The 18,093-nt window shown below is 42.8% G+C and overlaps 1 protein-coding gene across 5 annotated transcripts in view; it reads right to left on the minus strand.

Moving 5' to 3' along the window:
* Window positions 1-18,093, minus strand: part of SRGAP3 (SLIT-ROBO Rho GTPase activating protein 3) — a 259,624-nt gene that overhangs the window by 15,956 nt on the left and 225,575 nt on the right. For all 5 annotated transcript variants that reach the window (XM_036870420.1, XM_036870419.1, XM_036870418.1 and 2 more), the window contains one exon: window positions 15,293-15,372. In XM_036870420.1, the coding sequence (XP_036726315.1) occupies window positions 15,293-15,372 (80 nt within the window). The remainder of the gene's footprint in view (window positions 1-15,292; window positions 15,373-18,093) is intronic.

Genomic DNA, 18,093 nt, shown 5'->3' on the forward strand with positions numbered 1-18,093 from the left:
ATACTTCTTTCTGCTGCATCTTTGAATCTCACGCCAGCCATGCGTTAGCACCACCTGGTGACCTGTGTGTCTGCCTAGCTACAGAGACAGAAAGGCCAGAGGGTTCTGCAAGCCCATGAGCTGAACCCCACGGTCTGCGTGCTCTCGGGTTTGACCCCAAGGGCTTCCTCTGATCCCACCCCCCATAATGCTGAAGGAGCCGAACCGGGCAGAGGCTTGCTCATTTCCAGAGGCTCCAGCAGTCACTGGTGGTGGTCTGGAGTGGCGGGTGGAGGGGCGAGGAAAAGTGGAAAATGTAAGGGGGAGAAAAGAAGAAAAGCTGAGGAGCAGAGCTGAGCTGCAAGCTGAGAGAGAGCTTGTGTGTTTGCAGATGTCACTAATCGTGTGGGGTAGAAACAGTGATAATAGCTACCATTTATTAGGAAGTCTATTATTTGGGTTTTTCACACCTAAAATAGAACATGTGATTCTCCCTCTTACCACTCTCCCACACACCCCTCCCCAAACTTACTTCATTCCCTCATCTTCCCCACCTTAGGAAACAGAGCCACCATCTGCCCTGCTCAGGCCGAAGCCCTGCTCTTGGGCAACGCATATCTAATCCATCAGCAGCTCCTTCAAATTTTCCCCTGAATCTGACCAGCCTCACCACCTCCACTGCCACCCCCCTGGTCCAGACCATCACTGTCCCTCTACCTGGCCTCCTTGCTTTCATTCTTGCTTGCATTTCTCCCCACAGCAGCCAGAGGGATCTTTTAAAGTCATAAATTAGATCATGAAACTCTCTTGTTCAAATCCCTCTGAAGGCTTCCCATTGTGTTTAGAACAAAACACAAATGTCTCCTCACAACTTATGAGGCCCTCCATGCTCTGGGCCCTGGAGACCTCAGTGGCCTTGTCTCTGACTACTCTCTCCTTCCCTCAGTCTGCTCCAGCCTCACTAGTCTTCCTGATGTTTCTCCGCCAACATTGCATTATGATATTTTTCAAACACAAAGTAAAGTTAAAAGACTTTTACGGTGAATATTCATATACCTACCACCTAGATGCTACTATTAACATTTTACTATACTAACATTAGCATATATCTATCTGTCCATCCCTCTATTTATCCATCCATCCATCTAATTTTTTAAAAAAAATTATTTATTTATTTATGGCTGTGTTGGGTCTTTGTTTCTGTGCGAGGGCTTTCTCCAGTTGCGGCAAGTGGGGGCCACTCTTCATCGCGGTGCGCGGGCCTCTCACTGTCGCAGCCTCTCCCGTTGCGGAGCACAGGCTCCAGACGTGCAGGCTCAGTTAATTGTGGCGCACGGCCTTAGTTGCTCCGTGGCATGTGGGATCTTCCTAGACCAGGGCTCGAACCCGTGTCCCCTGCATTGGCAGGCAGATTCTTAACCACTGCGCCACCAGGGAAGCCCCATCCATCTAATTTTTTAATGAATTTTAAAGTAAGTTGCAGACATCAGTACACTTTACCCCTAAAAACTACAGTATAAATATTCACAGAGCCTTCTTAATGCTTTAAAAGCATGTTTTAAAAACATGCCAAGTATTCCTGCCACAGGGCCTTGGCACTTGTTATTGCCTCTCCTTGGGATATTTTCTTCCCAGACATTTGCACTCATTCACATTTCACAAATATTTACTGATCACTGTGTGCTATTTTCTCATTTCTTTCAGATCTGTACCCAAATGCCAATGCCTCAGCAAGACCTTTCCTGGCTACCCTTCACTAACTACAAAAGCACCAACTTCAGATCACTCTTGCTTTATTCTTCTTCATAGATCAGATCAAAACCTGAACTTTTGTGTGTGTGTGTGTGTCTGTGTGTGTGTGTGCACGAATGTGTAGTTTCCAAATTTGTTCACTGCTCATCTTTCCTACTAAAATGTGAGCTCCATTAGACAGGGATTTTATTTTATTTCCTGCTATTTTCCCACTTTTACAACAGTCCCTGGGATGAGTAGGCACTCAATACATACTGGTTACTTGCATGAACAAATTAAGCTTTTACCATGTGCCAAGGGTTCTACTTATGTTATCACATGTAAGTGATAGCCTCACAACAGTATCTGCACACTATCCTCATTTTACAGGTGAGGAAACTGAGGTTGAGGTGAAATGATCTGTCACACAAGGGGAGAGTCACATAAGTAGAGAGTGATGAGCTGAGATCTAAGCCCAGGTCCCAGATATCATTAATAGAGCCTTCTTGATGTTTTTAAAACACAATATGCTTATTTCTGCTACAGGGCCTTTACACGGACACAGTGTAAATATGAATATACATATATACCATACTGTATGACTGGCATTCAATTTGACTCCTGCTTATGGAGAGGCTGGTTAGGCCAGGTAGGTGCCCCATGGGCCCTACAGGGAGTGAAGAAATACAGAGGCCATTCCTGAGCTAAAGAAGGGGTTGAAGGCTGTCCCCGTAGAGGCCCGGCTGGAGTCACACTTTAGAAAAGTCACTCCAGGAGCAGAGCAGTTGCAGAGTTGGAAAAGGACTGGAGGGGACAGGCTGGAGGCAGGAGCAGTTCAGCGGCGGTTACAAGAGTCCAAGGCCTGACGTGGAGATGAAAAGACAGACTGGAGCTTTGCTTTCATTTCAGAAGCTGAAGACTGGAGATTTTGCAAATCCCATACTCGTTACCCTTCTCTACTTATCACCCAAGAGGAAGCGCAAATGCCCCTCTCTAATGATGCCACAACAGAGGACCCGTTTAGGTCACGGGAGAGCAGACGGCTCTGTCCCTCTCAAACCACCTCACTGCCCCCGTCCACCCGCCACCCCCACACACTGTCTCTGCTCTTTTAAGAGAGAACCCTAATCTCATTAGGACCATTTATCAGAGGCCAGGGTCACCGTGTTAAAGGGTAAGAACGTGGCTGTGCCCTCTCTTCTCTCTCATCTTCCCTGCAACCAAAGTAATGAAATCACCTGGGGCCTGTCCACAGGGTCCTTCTTTTCTCCTCTGTTCACTCATGACCTTGGGTTCTTTCATTGCCTCTGGCTGCAGCACCAGCTAGTATTAAGACTTTGATCTTATTTAAGAGGATAGGAGAGTGATCAACCTGGCAGGACAGTGTGGGGAGATCTGCTGATCTACCCTTCAGTGAAACTTGTGAAAAATGCAAAAACAAGCAAACAAACAACCACTGAAAGCCTCTGGAAATGGTCCTACAGGCAAACAACAAATGAAGAAACATCTATTCAAGAAAATCTATGAAAATTCAGTAAGAAAAGTGAGAGTCTGTATACTTTGAACTAAGACTACTCCCTCCCTCCACCAGCACCCCCAAGCTCAGGGAGGCAGACTCCACTTCAGACTCCTGTACCCGAATATAGGGCTTCCTCTCCCACCAAGCTTCCAGCAGGAGGGCTTTCTTCCCAGGAGGAGCAGGACATCAGTGTTTCTCCGCCTGCCCCCAGCTACCTGTTGCTGAGGCTAAGTCCCAGGTGAGTATGGTAGAGAGGTGAGGGCTCCTCATTCCACCCAACCTGCACTTACACAATAGAAGTTCTGCCTTGGGCACAGCACCAGTGAGAATATTCGGGCCCTGATCACCCTTACCCCACCTCATGAGGTGATGGTTCCTTGTGAGAAGAGGCAAGCTGAGAGGGCCTCAGGGTGCTGCCTTCCTCTCCACAAAGCACTCAGCTCCTAGAATGTGGAGGTCACTCAGAAGCTTGCCATTGTCCTCACCCCCAGCTCTAGACCTCCACCTCAGAGATTTTGCTTGGGGGAAGAAGTAGGCTGTAAAACAGCTGCTAATCTCTTCCCAAAGGAATTGACTTCATTTGCAACACAGCTTGGAGAAGTTCAGGCCTAAGGGTGCTCTCAAGAACAGTGGAGATTGTGGTGAAAGGCAACTGGGGGCAGGTTCACAGATTTAATGTAGATACAGCCCAGATTGTAGGCCAACTATTTTGGAAGAGATAACCAGAGAATAAGACAGCTGAGAGGAGCCCTCTTAGGGTCAAAACAAATACCAAACAATGACCTCAGAAACTATTCCTTCAAAGGAGACAGAGTTTGATTGGATTGGTTTGTAGAAAAATTTATGACTGAGGACACTGTTAATATTTACAATAGCCAGGACATGGAAGCAACCTAAGTGTCCATCGACAGATGAATGGATAAAGAAGATGTGGCACATATATACAATGGAATATCACTCAGCCATAAAAAGAAACAAAATTGAGTTATTTGTAGTGAGGTGGATGGACACAGAGTCTGTCATATAGAGTGAAGTAAGTCAGAAAGAGAAAAACAAGTACCATATGCTAACATATATATGGAATCTAAAAAAAAAAAAAATGGTCATGAAGAACCTAGGGGCAAGATGGGAATAAAGCCACAGACCTACTAGAGAATGGACTTGAGGACACGGGGAGGGGCAAGGGTAAGCTGGGACAAAGTGAGACAGTGGCATGGACATATATACACTATCAAATGTAAAACAGATAGCTAGTGGGAAGCAGCTGCATAGCACAGGGAGATCAGCTCAGTGCTTTGTGACCACCTAGAGGGGTGGGATAGGGAGGGTGGGAGGGAGACGCAAGAGGGAGGAGATATGGGGATATATGTATACATATAGCTGATTCACTTTGTTATACAGCAGAAACTAACACACCATTGTAAAGCAATTATACTCCAATAAAGATGTTAAAAAAGAAAAAGAATAGAGCAAAACATGCAGTAATTAGTGGAGTTTAACAGCTGGATGTAGTCAGGGAAAGAGAACCCTACCAAAACCACTGTCATCCCAGGTGACTGTGGGCATATGCAAAGCTGTTCCTCTCTGGGAAGTAACATCAGGCTTAACACTGTATGTATGGGGGAAGGGAGGAAGGGGAGCACAGATGTCACTGAAACAGTCCAGTCAGTTGTTAAACAAACACAGAAGCAAATAACAAATAAGCTTCACAGGGTAGGGACCAGTACCCAGAGTTGCTACAATATTTTATCTAAAATGTCCAGTTTCCAAGCAAAAATAATTAGAAGACATGCAGAAAAACAAAAAGTATAAAAAAAAAAAAGTATGATGCAAACACTGGGGGGAAAGAAAAAGCAGACAACAGAAAATGCCTGTGAGAATGACCAGATGTCAAATTTAACAAATTTCAAAGTAGCTGTTACAAATATGTTCACAGCTAAAGGAAACTGGGATTAAAGAAGTAAAGTATGAGGACAATGTCAAATCAAATAGAGAATATCAATAAAGAGATAGAAATTATAAATTAAAAACATTCTGGAATTAAAAAATACAGCAACTGAAATTAAACGTTTACTAGAGGGGCTCAAGAGTAGATTTGAAATGGCTACAGAATTAGCAAACTTGAAGACAGATTGATAGAAATAATGATGAAAGCTGAAGAACCAAGAGACAAAAGAAGGAAGAAAAATGAACAAAGCCATAGAGAAATGTGGGATACCATTAAGTGTGTCAGCATATGTGTAACAGGAGTAGTAGAAGGAGAAAAGAGAAAAACGAACAGAAAAAATATCTGAAGAAATAATGGCTGAAAACTTCCCATATTTATTGAAAAAACAATAACCTACACATCCAGGAAGCTGAACAAATGCCAAGTAGGACAAATGCAAGATCTACATATAGACACATCATAGTAATAACGCTGAAAGTCAGAGACATGGAGACAATTTTGAAAGCATTAAGAGAAAAATAATTTATCACTTACAAGGAACCCAAACAAGATTAACATCTGACTTTTCAGCAGAAACAATGGAGGTCAGAAGACAGTGGGATGCCACATTCAGAGTGCTCCAAAAAATAACTGCCAACCAAGAATCTTAAATCTAGAAAAGCTATCTTTCAAAAGTGAGGCAAAATAAGGATATCTTCAGATTAAAACAAAAAACAAAAAACCTAAAATGTGTTATCTAGCAAATCTACCTTATAAGAAACACTAAAGGAAGTTTTTTCAGGCTGAAAGTAAGTAACCCTTATAGTAATTTGAATCCACAGAAAAAACAGAGAGCACTAATAAAGATAATCATGTAATCATAAAAGAGTATAAATGCATATCTTTTCTCTTTCTTCTCTTAATATATTTTAAAAGCAAGTTTAAAAAATATGTGTATAATATATGTATATAATGTATTGCTGGGCCTATAACATATAGAAATCTAATATATGTATAATATGTTTGCAATTAGAGAACAAAGGAGGTGAGAGCAAAGCTGTACTGGGCTAAGGAAATGGCTACAGATGGTAAAAAAATAATTATAACAATGTGCTGCTGCATTTATAAAATTAACAGATGTAATATGTATACCAATAATACCACAAAAATACAGAAAGGGGAATAGAACTATATATGAGTAATATTTTCACATATTACTGGAATTAAGCTAGTATAAATCTGAAGTTCATTCTCAGAGTTAGGACATATATATGGTAGACCCTAGAGCAACCACTAAAAAATAACTCAAAAATATAGTTAAATACAGTTTAAAAATCATTTAAAAATTAAAATACTACATTAGAAAATACTTAATGCAAAAGAAAGTAGTAAAGAAGAAATAAAGGAACAAAAAACCATGAAACATAGAAAACAAAAAAGGAAAATGTCAGGCAAAAATCCAACTTTGTCAATAATAACATTAAATGTGAATGGATTAAACAATCCAATTAAAATGCAGAGACTGTCAGACTAGATAAAATAACAGGATCCAACTATATGATGTCTATAGGAGACATCTTTAGATTCAAAGATACAATTAGAGCGAAAGTAAAACGATGGGGAAACTATATTATGCAAACTACAACCACAGGAAATCTAGAGTGGCTATCCTAATATCAGACTACACAGGCTTTAACACAAAAAAATTACTGGAAATAAAGAGGTACATTTTATAATGACAAAAGGTTCAATCCATTAGGAAGATATAACAATGATAAATATAATGCATCTAATAATAGAGCAGCAAAATACATGAAGCAAATAATGTCAGAAATGAAGGGAAAAACAGATAATTCAAAAAAATAATAATTGGAGACCTCAACACCCTACTTCCAATAAGGAATAGAACAACTAGACACAAGATCAACAAAGAAACAGAAAATCTAACATTATAAACCAAGTACACCTAACATACATCTATAGAATGCACCACCCAACAACAAGAGAACATACATTCTTCTCAAGTGCACATGGAACATTCCTTAGGATATGCCATATAGCAAACTTCAGGTAATTTAAAAGAATATAAATAATACAAAGTATTTTCTCCAATCACAATAGAATGAAACTACTGATTTCTCAATAGTAGGAAACTCAAAATTATGAAGAATTGAGCAACGTCCTCCTAAATAACCAATGGTCAAAGAAAAGATCAAAAGGGACATCAGAAAATACTTTGAGATGAATGAAAATGAAGACACAACATACCAAAATGTATGAGATGCAGCTAAAGCAGTGCTTAGAAATTTATAGCTGTAAACGCCTGTATTAAGAAAAAGTAGAGCTCAAGTCAATAGCTTAAACTTCCACTGTAAGTCACTGGAAAAAGGAAGAGCAAAACATACCTAAAGCAAGGAAGGAAATAATAAAGACTAGAGTAGAAATTAATGAAATAGAGAATAGATAAATTATAGAGAAGGTCAATTAAACCAAAGCCTGGTTCTTTAAAAAGATCAAATTGACAAACCTTTAGCTACAATGACCAAGAAAAAAAGAGAAGACTCAAACCACTAGAATCAGAAATGAAAAAGGGACATTATGACCAACCTTACGGAAAGAAAAAAGGATTATAAAGCAATATTGTGAACATCTGTATGCCAGTAAACCGAATAAGTTAGATGAAATGAACAAATTCCTACAAAGACACAAACTACTGAAACTAACTTAAGAAAAAATAGGAAATCTGAATAGACCTATAACAAATAAAGAGATTGAATCAGTTCAAAAAAAAAACAAGACCAAACTACCCACCCGCAAAGAAATGCCTAGGCCCAGACAGTTTTGCTGCTAAATTAGACCAAACATTTAAAGAATTAATAACTATTCTTCACAAACTCTTTCAAAAACTAGAAGAGGAGGAAACGCTTCCCAACTCATTTTATGAGGTCAGTATTAACCTTGTACCCAAATCAGACAAAGACATCGCAAGAAAACTATAGACCAATATCTCATGAATATGTGTGCAAAAATCTTCAACAAAATACTAGAAAACTGAATCCAGTAGCATATAAAAAGAATTTTGTGCCACACCCAAGTGGAATTTATCCAAGGAATGCAAAATTGGTTTAACATCCCCCCCATCAATTAATATATCAATCAATAGAATAAAAAAACAAAAAAATCACAACATCATCTCAGTAGGTGAAGAAAAAGCATTTGGCAAAAGCCAACATGATAAAAACACTCAGCAAACCAGGAACAGAAGGGATCTTCTTCAACCTGATAAATGGCATCTATGACAAACCTACAACTTAACATCATACTTAACAGTGAAATGCTGGATGCTTTCCCCCTCAGGTCAGGTGCAAGGCAAGGATGTCCATTCTCATCTCTTGTAATCAACACTGTACTGGTGGTTCTAGCCAGGGCAATTGGGCAAAGAAAAGAAATAAAAAGCACCCAGATTGGAAAAGAAGAAGTAAAACTATGTCTATTCACAGATGCTATGATCTTGTATATAGAAAATCATAAGGAACTCACTAAAAACTATTTGAATGAATGAACAAGTTCAGCAAGGTTGCAGGCTACAAGAACAATATATTAAAATCAATTGTATTTCTATACACTTGTAATGAACAATTCAACATGAAATTAAGTATACAATTCCATCTACATTAGCATCAAAAAGAATAAAATACTGAGGAATAAATTTAACAAAAGAAGTGCAAAACTCATATTCTGAAAACTACAAATTATTGTTGAAAGAAATTAAATATGATATAAAAAATTCAAAAACATCCTATGTTCATGGATCAGAGACATAGCACTTAAGATGACAATACTCCCAAACTGGTGTACAAATCCAACGCAATCACCATCAGAACCCCAGCTGACTTCATTGTAGAAACTGATAAGCTGATTCTAAAATTCATATGGAATTGCAAAGAACCCAGTATAGCCAAAAAAATCTTGAAAAAGAAGAACAAAGTTAAAGGACTCACACTTACCAATTTTGAAACACACTACAAAGCAACAGTAATCAAGACAATATTGTACTGGCACAAGGATACACATACAGATCAGTGGAATAGAATTGAGAGTCCAGAAATCTATGGCCAGATGATTTTTTACAAGGGGGCCAAGATCATTCAATGGGGTAAAGGATAATATTTTCAATTTATGATGCTGGGACTGCATAGCTATACAGAAAGGAATGATCACACCATATACAAAAATTAACTCAAAATGAATCAAAATGGATTACCTAAGCACAAAACCTAAAACTATAAAACTCTTAGATGAAAACAAAGGGTAAATCTTCATAAACTTGAATATGGCAAAGGATTCTTAGATATAACACCAAAAACATGACCAACAAAAGAAAAAGTTGATGAATTGGATTTTATCGAAGTTAAAAACTTTGGCGCTTCAAAGGACACCATCAAGAAAGCGAAAAGACAACCCACAGAATATGTGTGCAAATCATATATCTGATAAGGGACTTATATCTAGAACATAGAAAGAGCTCTTACAACTCAATAATAAAAACACAAATAACCAAAGTTTTAACTGGGCAAAGGATCTGAAGAGACATTTCTCCAGCGAGGTTATACAAATGACCAATAATAAGCACAGGAAAAGATGCTCAGCATCACTAGTCATGAGAGAAATGCAAATCAAGGCCTCAACGAGATACCACAGCACACCCACTAAGATGGTTATAATCAAAGAGTCAGATAATAACAAGTATTGACAAGGATGTGGAGAAATTGGAACCCCCATACACTGCTAGTAGTACTATAAAATGGTACAGTCACTTTGGAAAGCACTCTGGCAGTTCCTTAAATGATTAAACATAGAGCTACTGTATGACCCAGTAATTCCACTCCTAGGTATGTAACCAAGAGAAATGGAAACATATGGCTGCACAAAAGTTGTATACAAATGTTTACAGCAGCAATATTCATAATAGCCAAAAAGTGGAAACAACCCAAATGACTATCTACTGACAAATGGATAAACAAAACATGGTCTGTCCACACAATGGGATAGTATTCAGCCATAGAAAGGAATGAATTCCAGATTTATGCTACAACAGGAATGAACCTTGAAAACATCATGCTAAGTGAAAGAAGCCATATACAAAGGCCACATACGGCATGATTTCATTATATGAAATGTCTGGAATAGATAAACACATAGAGACAGAAAGTAGATTAGTGGTTGCTTAGGGTTGGGGAGAAATGTGGGAGGGAAAGGAGAGTACGGGATGAGAGCTAAGGCCATGGGGGTCCTTTCGATGGTGATGAAAATGTTCAAAAATTGACTGTGGTGATGATTGCACGTATCTGTGAATATATTAAACACCACTGAATTGTACACTTTAAATGGGTGAACTGTACGGTATGTGAATTATATCTCGTTAAAATGGTTAAAATAAAAGAGGCAGTGAGATTCCTACCCAGGTTTCAGGCCTAAGCACGTGGTGCTGGCCAGTTTACCGTCCCTGCACTAGCGGTGAGGAAATAATGACGTGACCACTGTTCTCGTTTTTCTATTGTCTTTATTTCTTACAGGGCAGGGTGGCCATCATTGAGGCAGAATTGGGCTTTCACGTGTAAACTGACTGAAATACCATTTTAATACCCTCAAAACCTTGCCTAATACATACAATATGGATGAATCTCTAAACATTATGCCGAGTGGAAGAAGACAGAGCAGAAAGACTCTCTTCACAATTCTATTTATATGAAGTTCTAGAACAGGCAACACTAATCTCTGGTGGAAAAAAATCACATCAGTGGTTGCTTCTTGGGCTTTTGGGGCAGGGACTGAGTGGGAAAGGGCATGAAGGAACATTCTGGGGTATTGGAAATATTCTGTTTCTTGAGAGGGGTTTGAGTTATACAAATTTTTTGCATTTATAAAAACTCATGGAATGAAACACTTAAAATTTATGCATTTCAGTGTTGCAATTTTACTTTAAAAAAAGAACCATGAACAATACTGGCCCTTTTTAATGATTTGCTTGCTGAAGTGTCTGGGGGAGACATTCAGTGAGGACTGAAACTTACTTTGAAGTGTGTTAAAAATAAGATGGAGGGACTTCCCTGGTGGCGCAGTGGTTAGGAATCCACCTGCCAATGCAGGGGACACGGGTTCGAGCCCTAGTTCAGGAGGATCCCACATGCTGCGGAGCAACTAAGCCCATGTGCCACAACTACTGAGCCTGCGCTCTAGACCCCGTGCGCCACAACAAGAGAAGCCACCGCAATGAGAAGCCCGCGCACCGCAATGAAGAGTAGCCCCCGCTCACCGCAACTAGAGGAAGCCCGTGCGTAGTAACGAAGACCCAATGCAGCCAAAAATAAGTAAATCAATCAATTAATTAATTAATTAAAAACAAAATAAGATGGATTGACGGATGGGTAGACAGATACATGAAAAAGCAAATCAAGCAAAATGTTATCAACTGTAGAAACTAAGTGGTAGTTATACGGGTGTTCACTGTATAATTATCTTCAACTTTTCGGTGTGTTTGAAATTTTTTTATTAAAGAAGATACTGGGAACCAATATTTTAGAAACAAGTAAAAATCTTACCCTGATTTCTAGTCAATGCCTAGAACAATCTGATGAAAACTGTGGGCCTCTTCTCAGAGGCACACGTTCCTATAGAAATAAAATTTTGCCTGTAATGGGCCTCCTAAAGCCCATTTATGGATACCTGATGTGTGCAAAGAGTTAGTGGTTTAATGGCTTTCTAGATGTAGATGATGTGCAAGGAGTCAAGGGCAATTTGGCAAATTTGGGGAAAATATCAATGAAAGGATGATGGTGCACATTTTAACTATATGAGCAAGTTTCTGTTACCAGTTTCAGTGGTTTCTTTGTCTGGCAGTCTGCTTCCTCATTTAGCATTGTATTAAAAAAGTTGCTACTGACTGGCTGCCTTAATGTTTTCATTGTTTACTTCCGACAATCAAGGGTTCTTAGCCTGACCATCGTTTCTTCATAAGTCTTGGAGACAGGAAGAGCAAGCACAAATGGATTTTCCACACTCACACCCAGGATGTGTTACAGACTCAAGACAGGGCAGCTGCCATCAGTTAGGTGCAGAATCTGCTGAGACAGCAAAGGCAGGAGACTCTCAAACAACTAAGCTGTTCCTCCAATTCGGTCACTCACTGGGTGACCCATCGAATACAAGGACATGGAGTCGTGGTGTTATGGCCGATTTGACCTTTGAAGGGCTGGGCTCCATTCATACAGGGTATTTTCAAGAGAAACGAAGATACCAATGGATCCCCTACATGAAATGTCTTAGAGGAAAGTAGGTAAGAAATCAGGCAGTTAGGCTGCCAATAAATAGTTACATCAATAAAATTCTTTGGACTCGGTTTCTTTATCAGGATCAGGAAAGATTTACACTGGATACAGAGTCAATTAATGCTTCCTAGCCACCTAGTGGTCCCAAGCACTGTGCTAAGCTCTTTCATGTATGTCACCTCATTTTAACCTAGACCACAATTCTCTTGCTGCTGTCATTCCCGTTTTACAGATAAGGAGACCAAGGCCAGAGGTTATGTGGCTTATCAAAGATCACATGGCCATAAAGGTCTCGAGTCCAGTGCCCCCTTGACCATTCCTGTAGCTCAACATTTCTATGACTGTTTCAGCTGGAGTTGGCATGAATGTAAACATTTGAAAATGCAATTAGTTTTTCTCCAGAGAACGTCCATGACTCAGCACCCACACCAACACACAGGTTACAGTGACAGCCTTCCCTGAACTGGCTCTCCCGGGGAGGACCACTGTCCTTCCAGGACAATTCTTCCTACCTTTGTCATTCTCAGAAACCAGCAGCATGACAAAGAACAATAGGGGCAGGATCTCCTGGAGAAGCAGACGCGAAGCTCTGATCTATCCCCTTCCAGGGACCTGTGTGCCTCTGCTCTGAGGGGTCGAGGCAGCATGTTCTGGGGGTTTTCTTGGCGGGGGTGAAGCCTGCCAGGTGTGTCCTGTGGCAGCAAGCCCTGTGCTCTCTGGCCTTCCCCCTCCTCAGTCCTGATGCCCACAGCACCTTCCAGCCCCCAGTGAGGAGCTGTGGGGAAACACAGCAGCTGCAGGGTGACTGACAGCGACCTCAGCCCCCCGAAAGTGGGTCCCCCAGGAAGGCTGCAAGGTTCCTCAGGGGGCACCTGACCCGCTTCCTCACAGACGTGTCTGCCTCCACCAGCAGCCCCGACAGGTCTTAATGCTGAAAAATCATCTATCTTGTTGGACAAGCGGTGTTTTCCACCAGTGGAAGAAGAGAGACTGAGAGCAAGATCTAGAACAAGAGCTGCGCGCACACACACACACACACACACACACACACACGGGAATAAACAAGCAACAGATGGAGAGAACGAGAAGGGGGGCTGTTAAAAGTGATAGAGGAAGAGGGTGGACTGGAGGTGGTAGGAAAAGAGAGGAAAGGAAGGAAAGAGAAAAGCAAACCACTGCAAACAAGCAGAAGGTGGTAGCCTTCATATCTCAGAACAAAGGCTCTGCAGGACACTCTCCTCAGCTCAGGATGACTTCAGCCTCTGAGGATTCTGGCAGAGCTGAACACTGTGCCTAGATGTGCTTTCCTGCCCTGGGACCCAGGTCCGACCCATCAGCTCCCTCTCGGGCCACAGTGACTGGTTCTCGCCTGGGTGCGTGACTCAAGGCAATGCAGTAAGACTTCATCCCAGCAGCTTTCTTGGAACCATTTTGAAAAGGAAGCTCTTTTCCACTGGGACTTTGGGTAAAAGAATGAGGAAAGCCTGGAGTTGCCAGAGACCACCACACAGGGAGATCCTACCTGAGGAGGAAGCCAACACAGAGGGAAGCAGAACAGCAAGGTGGAGACACATTCCTGACAAGCTCTACTAAGCTCCTGGATCCAGCTGTGCCTGAAGCCATGCCTACCCTGGGACTTTCAAGTATATGATCTGAATCCCTTTTAGGCTTAAGTCAGTTTGAGTTGGGGGTTCTGTGGCTGGAAACTGAAATAGTCCCACTAGAATATGAAAACCCACCTATTAGTCTTGCCTCTTATGCCAACTCCAAGAAACCTCACCTGAGGGCATACCCAGCTCTCCTGACAAAAATGGTGGCCAACAGGGCCTGGGACTGTCCCACAAGACAAACACAAAGGCCAATAAGAGAACTGCTGAATAATGATTTTTTAAAAGTGAGACTATCACAGGGAGAAAGGAGGGCTGTGCTCAGTCAGCATAGGGAGGCGTTGTGACTCTCAGGCCCTCGGCACCTGTGCTTGCATGGGCCCCTTCCTCCATTAAAAGAAACGTCAAAAATTATATCTTACAACTGTATTGTACAGAGATGAATATAATCCAGGCTCATATTCTCTTTTTTCTTATTATTAAAAAAAAATTAAAACATTTTCATGGGCTCTGAAAGCATCGTGGGCCCTGGGCACTGTGCCTGATCTGCCTAATGGAAATGCTGGCCCCAGGTCCGTATTATCCAGACTGCTTGTCTACACTGTCCAGGCTCCCTAGAGACAAACCTGATTTTATTTCCTTGTCTAGAGGGGTGGAAGGTCTGAGGAGTCCCGCAGAGCCCAGGCTGGCCTTTCTCTCTCTACCTGCTCACACTTCCCTGGGTCACCACCGTTTGGCCTCGCCTTCGGGGTACCCACTGCACTGGGTCACCCCTGTAGCCTGGCATTGCCACTCTGCATGGTGGGGAGCTGCTCTCGACCTGTCAGGTGACAAGACCAGGAGCGCCTTGATGACCCATGTCTGGTTCATTGATGTGCCCCAGGTCCCAGCTCAGGCTGGGCGCAGAACAGACCCCCAGCAGGGGAGGGACAGAGGACAAAGCCTGCTTCCTACTTAGAAAACTCTCGTCACTTAGGATTTGCACTCAGGCCAGGCAGGACACAGAAGGGAAGGAGGCAAGCCGTGTGGGGATGCAGTGGACTGGAGGTCTTTCTGGGTCGCTGTCTGCTCCAGAGGATGATGTGCTGACTTGCAAAGCTGGGTGGGTGGGGGTTATGTGGGTCGGCCCAGCAGGTGGGCAGGCATGAGTCAGCAGGAGAGGCGCCAGGTGAGTTCCTCGCCCTGATTCCCCCTCACTCACCTTCATCACTGGTGTGAGGCTCGGTGCCATTGTCGTGGTCAACTTCGTCGATGGTCCCCGGCTCGCTGTGTGGGCTGTCACTGCAAGGAAACATGGGGAGGGGACTCCTGGGGGGCTTTGTACCTCACGCTGCCCTCAGCCTCCCACAAGCGCTGGCCTAGCCCACCTCTGTGCCTTGACCCAGATCAGGCCAGGCCCACTTCATCCCATTTTTTTCATCTGACCACCCACAGACCTTCCTAACAGAAAACCACTCCCGGCCCCCTCACCCATTGGGAAGATTCCCTGAATACCATCCCCCAACTGACCCCAGCCCTGAAATTTGCTGGGCTGTCTTCTTGGTAAAGGCTGTCAATGCCTAAGTGTTCTGTAAGATCTAGAAGGCAGTAAAACACCGACGTTCTTCCTCAGAAGGACCTCAGGCCAGAGCAGAAGGAACTCTGGAAGTACTGAGAGTCATCCGTCTGGCTTGGCTCCCTGCCTGTCTTACAGCAGAGGTGACAAGCTCAGCGAGGTGGGTGAAGCTCCCAAGGAGTGGGTTCCTCGGGGCTGCCTCATGGTGCTGCGTGCAAAATCCACATCAGCCCAGGTGGCGAGCAGGCTGGCAGCCACGATGGGCTTAGGGGTAGAGTGAGTCCAGGACCATCAAATTCTGTCATTAATGCACTGGGATAATTTCATCAGCTGCTGCCCCCTCACTGGATTGTAAGCTTCTTGAGGCCAGGGTTCATTCACATAGTCAGCCAATCAGTTTGTTTTTACTCAAACCATTGATTGAGTCTTAATCTATGCCAGGCACGGTGCTAGGTAAGAGGGATGCATTGATGGGTAACGTGGACACAAACCCTGCCCTCAAGGGCTGAGAAACAGAAGTGCTACAAGTTGAAATGTGTTATATAGGCACAAATGAACAGAGACAAGAACAGGAGAGGGGACCTACATAGGGTGTCAAGGAAGGCTTCTTGGAGGTGACATTTACAATACCATTTAAAGGAATATGGACTTTATTATGAAAAATTCTCCTGGATAAGTTCCAGACTCTGCACAATGGCTTAAGACCTTTCATAACCTGGCTCCTGCTGGCCTGTGGGGCCTCCTCCCTCACCATTCTCTCGTCACATGCAACACTGCAGGCATACAGAACGCTTTTCATTTTATTGCATGCTCCAGGCCTAGCACATTCTTTGCCTGCTCTCACCTGGCTGACCCAGTTCATCCTTCAGGTCTCAGTCAAGTCACCGTGTTTCCTCCAGGAAGCCTTTCCTGACATCCCTACATTGGCTCCAGGGCCCCTACTCCTAGAACTGCCTGTTTCCTCCTCCCTGTCTCAGGGGTTACTCTTGGTCACGTTACATCCCTGCCCCTCAGCCCAGGGCCTGGCCCAGGACAGATGCTCAGTAACCATTTGGTGAATGAATGAATGTTGTCCACTGTTATGAGACCCTCAACCAAATCCTCCTTTTTGGCTTTGAAAACTCCTCCAAAATTACCATGTAATAAATAGTTTTCCTTTTTCATGGAGCACAAATGGGATTAAGAAAAGTGTGGTTATTGTAGGTAGTGCTTTGGTAAGTATGCTAAGATCTGTACGTGCCTTCCCAGAGCACTAATTATATATACTGCAGCAAGAAAAGAAAACTGGTAATGGCTGCAAAAGCGATAAAGTTGAAAAGCTTCTCTTTGTCTAAAAAGTGTGCTTGCTGGTTGTAGGATTTCTGTTACAGATCAGGGACAGACTGGCTCCAGGTGCCTCAGATGAGATTACAGAGCTGTGGCCCGGTGTTTCTATGCAGAGAAGTGTTGCAGAGAAACAAGGAGGCTGGAACGTTTCCCTTCTTTGAAGCCGCTGCCCAAATATGCCCACAGAACTAAAGCGAGGCAAGAGTCCAGGAACGCTCTGACAATCAAAAGACTAACTCCCCTGTAGGCATCTGGCTGAAAGCGGTGTGGGTAATACCTAAACATACAGCTGTGTGTTGTCCTGGATTGGGAAGAAAGAAAGAGTAGGAACCCTTTGGTTTTTGTCAGTTGGTGTTCTGAATTTTCTGTCTTAACAGAAATGTCCTATTTTCACCGTATTTTAAGGTCTTAGCCTGGGGAAGGTAGTCAGCCCTGAGTTTGATAAGATTCTAAAATATTTCTCCCAAGGCCCAGTGTAGCACCAGGTACACAGAGGTGCCCAACTACCACTTGTTGGCCTGGCGTGGAGCTCTCAAAGAAAGTGAACAAACTTTGCCAGGAAAAGAGAACTCTATGTGGTAGGGGACAAGGGTGGGAAGTGTCATTCTCAGTTTAAGAGGCTGAGGTGGGGATTATCCACGCCCCTGCTGCCTGAGATGGGCTTGCAGCTCACCTGGCCAATAACAGCATTACATACATCTCCTAATCGATGTGATTAGTTCACCAGACCCAAGCCTCAGGAGGAGACATAATTCTTGGGCTTGTGTTAAAACATTTGGGAAGGAGAAGCTCTTTTTCCACTGGGGATGGCGAGAACAGGCTCTAAACTGGAGTTACCAGATGCCTCTTTGAAACTACCAAGGGAGAGGCTGCCTGAGAATGAAGCCAATGTAGAAGAAAGCAGCCAGGGGCTGGGAATTGCAGGACTGAGTCCTGATGATAATAGTTGAACCCCTGGATCCAGCTATACCTAAAGCCATGATCCCAGACTTTATTTAGTTAAAACTAAATTCCCAATTGGCTTAAGCCAGTTTGAGTTGTATTTCTGTCCCTTATAAACCAAGACAGTCTTGACTGATGCACCTATCCCTCGTATAAGGCTGGTGCGAAGCTCAAATGAG

This window comes from Balaenoptera musculus, chromosome 11 (genome assembly GCF_009873245.2).
Source record: "Balaenoptera musculus isolate JJ_BM4_2016_0621 chromosome 11, mBalMus1.pri.v3, whole genome shotgun sequence".
NCBI lineage: Eukaryota > Metazoa > Chordata > Mammalia > Artiodactyla > Balaenopteridae > Balaenoptera > Balaenoptera musculus.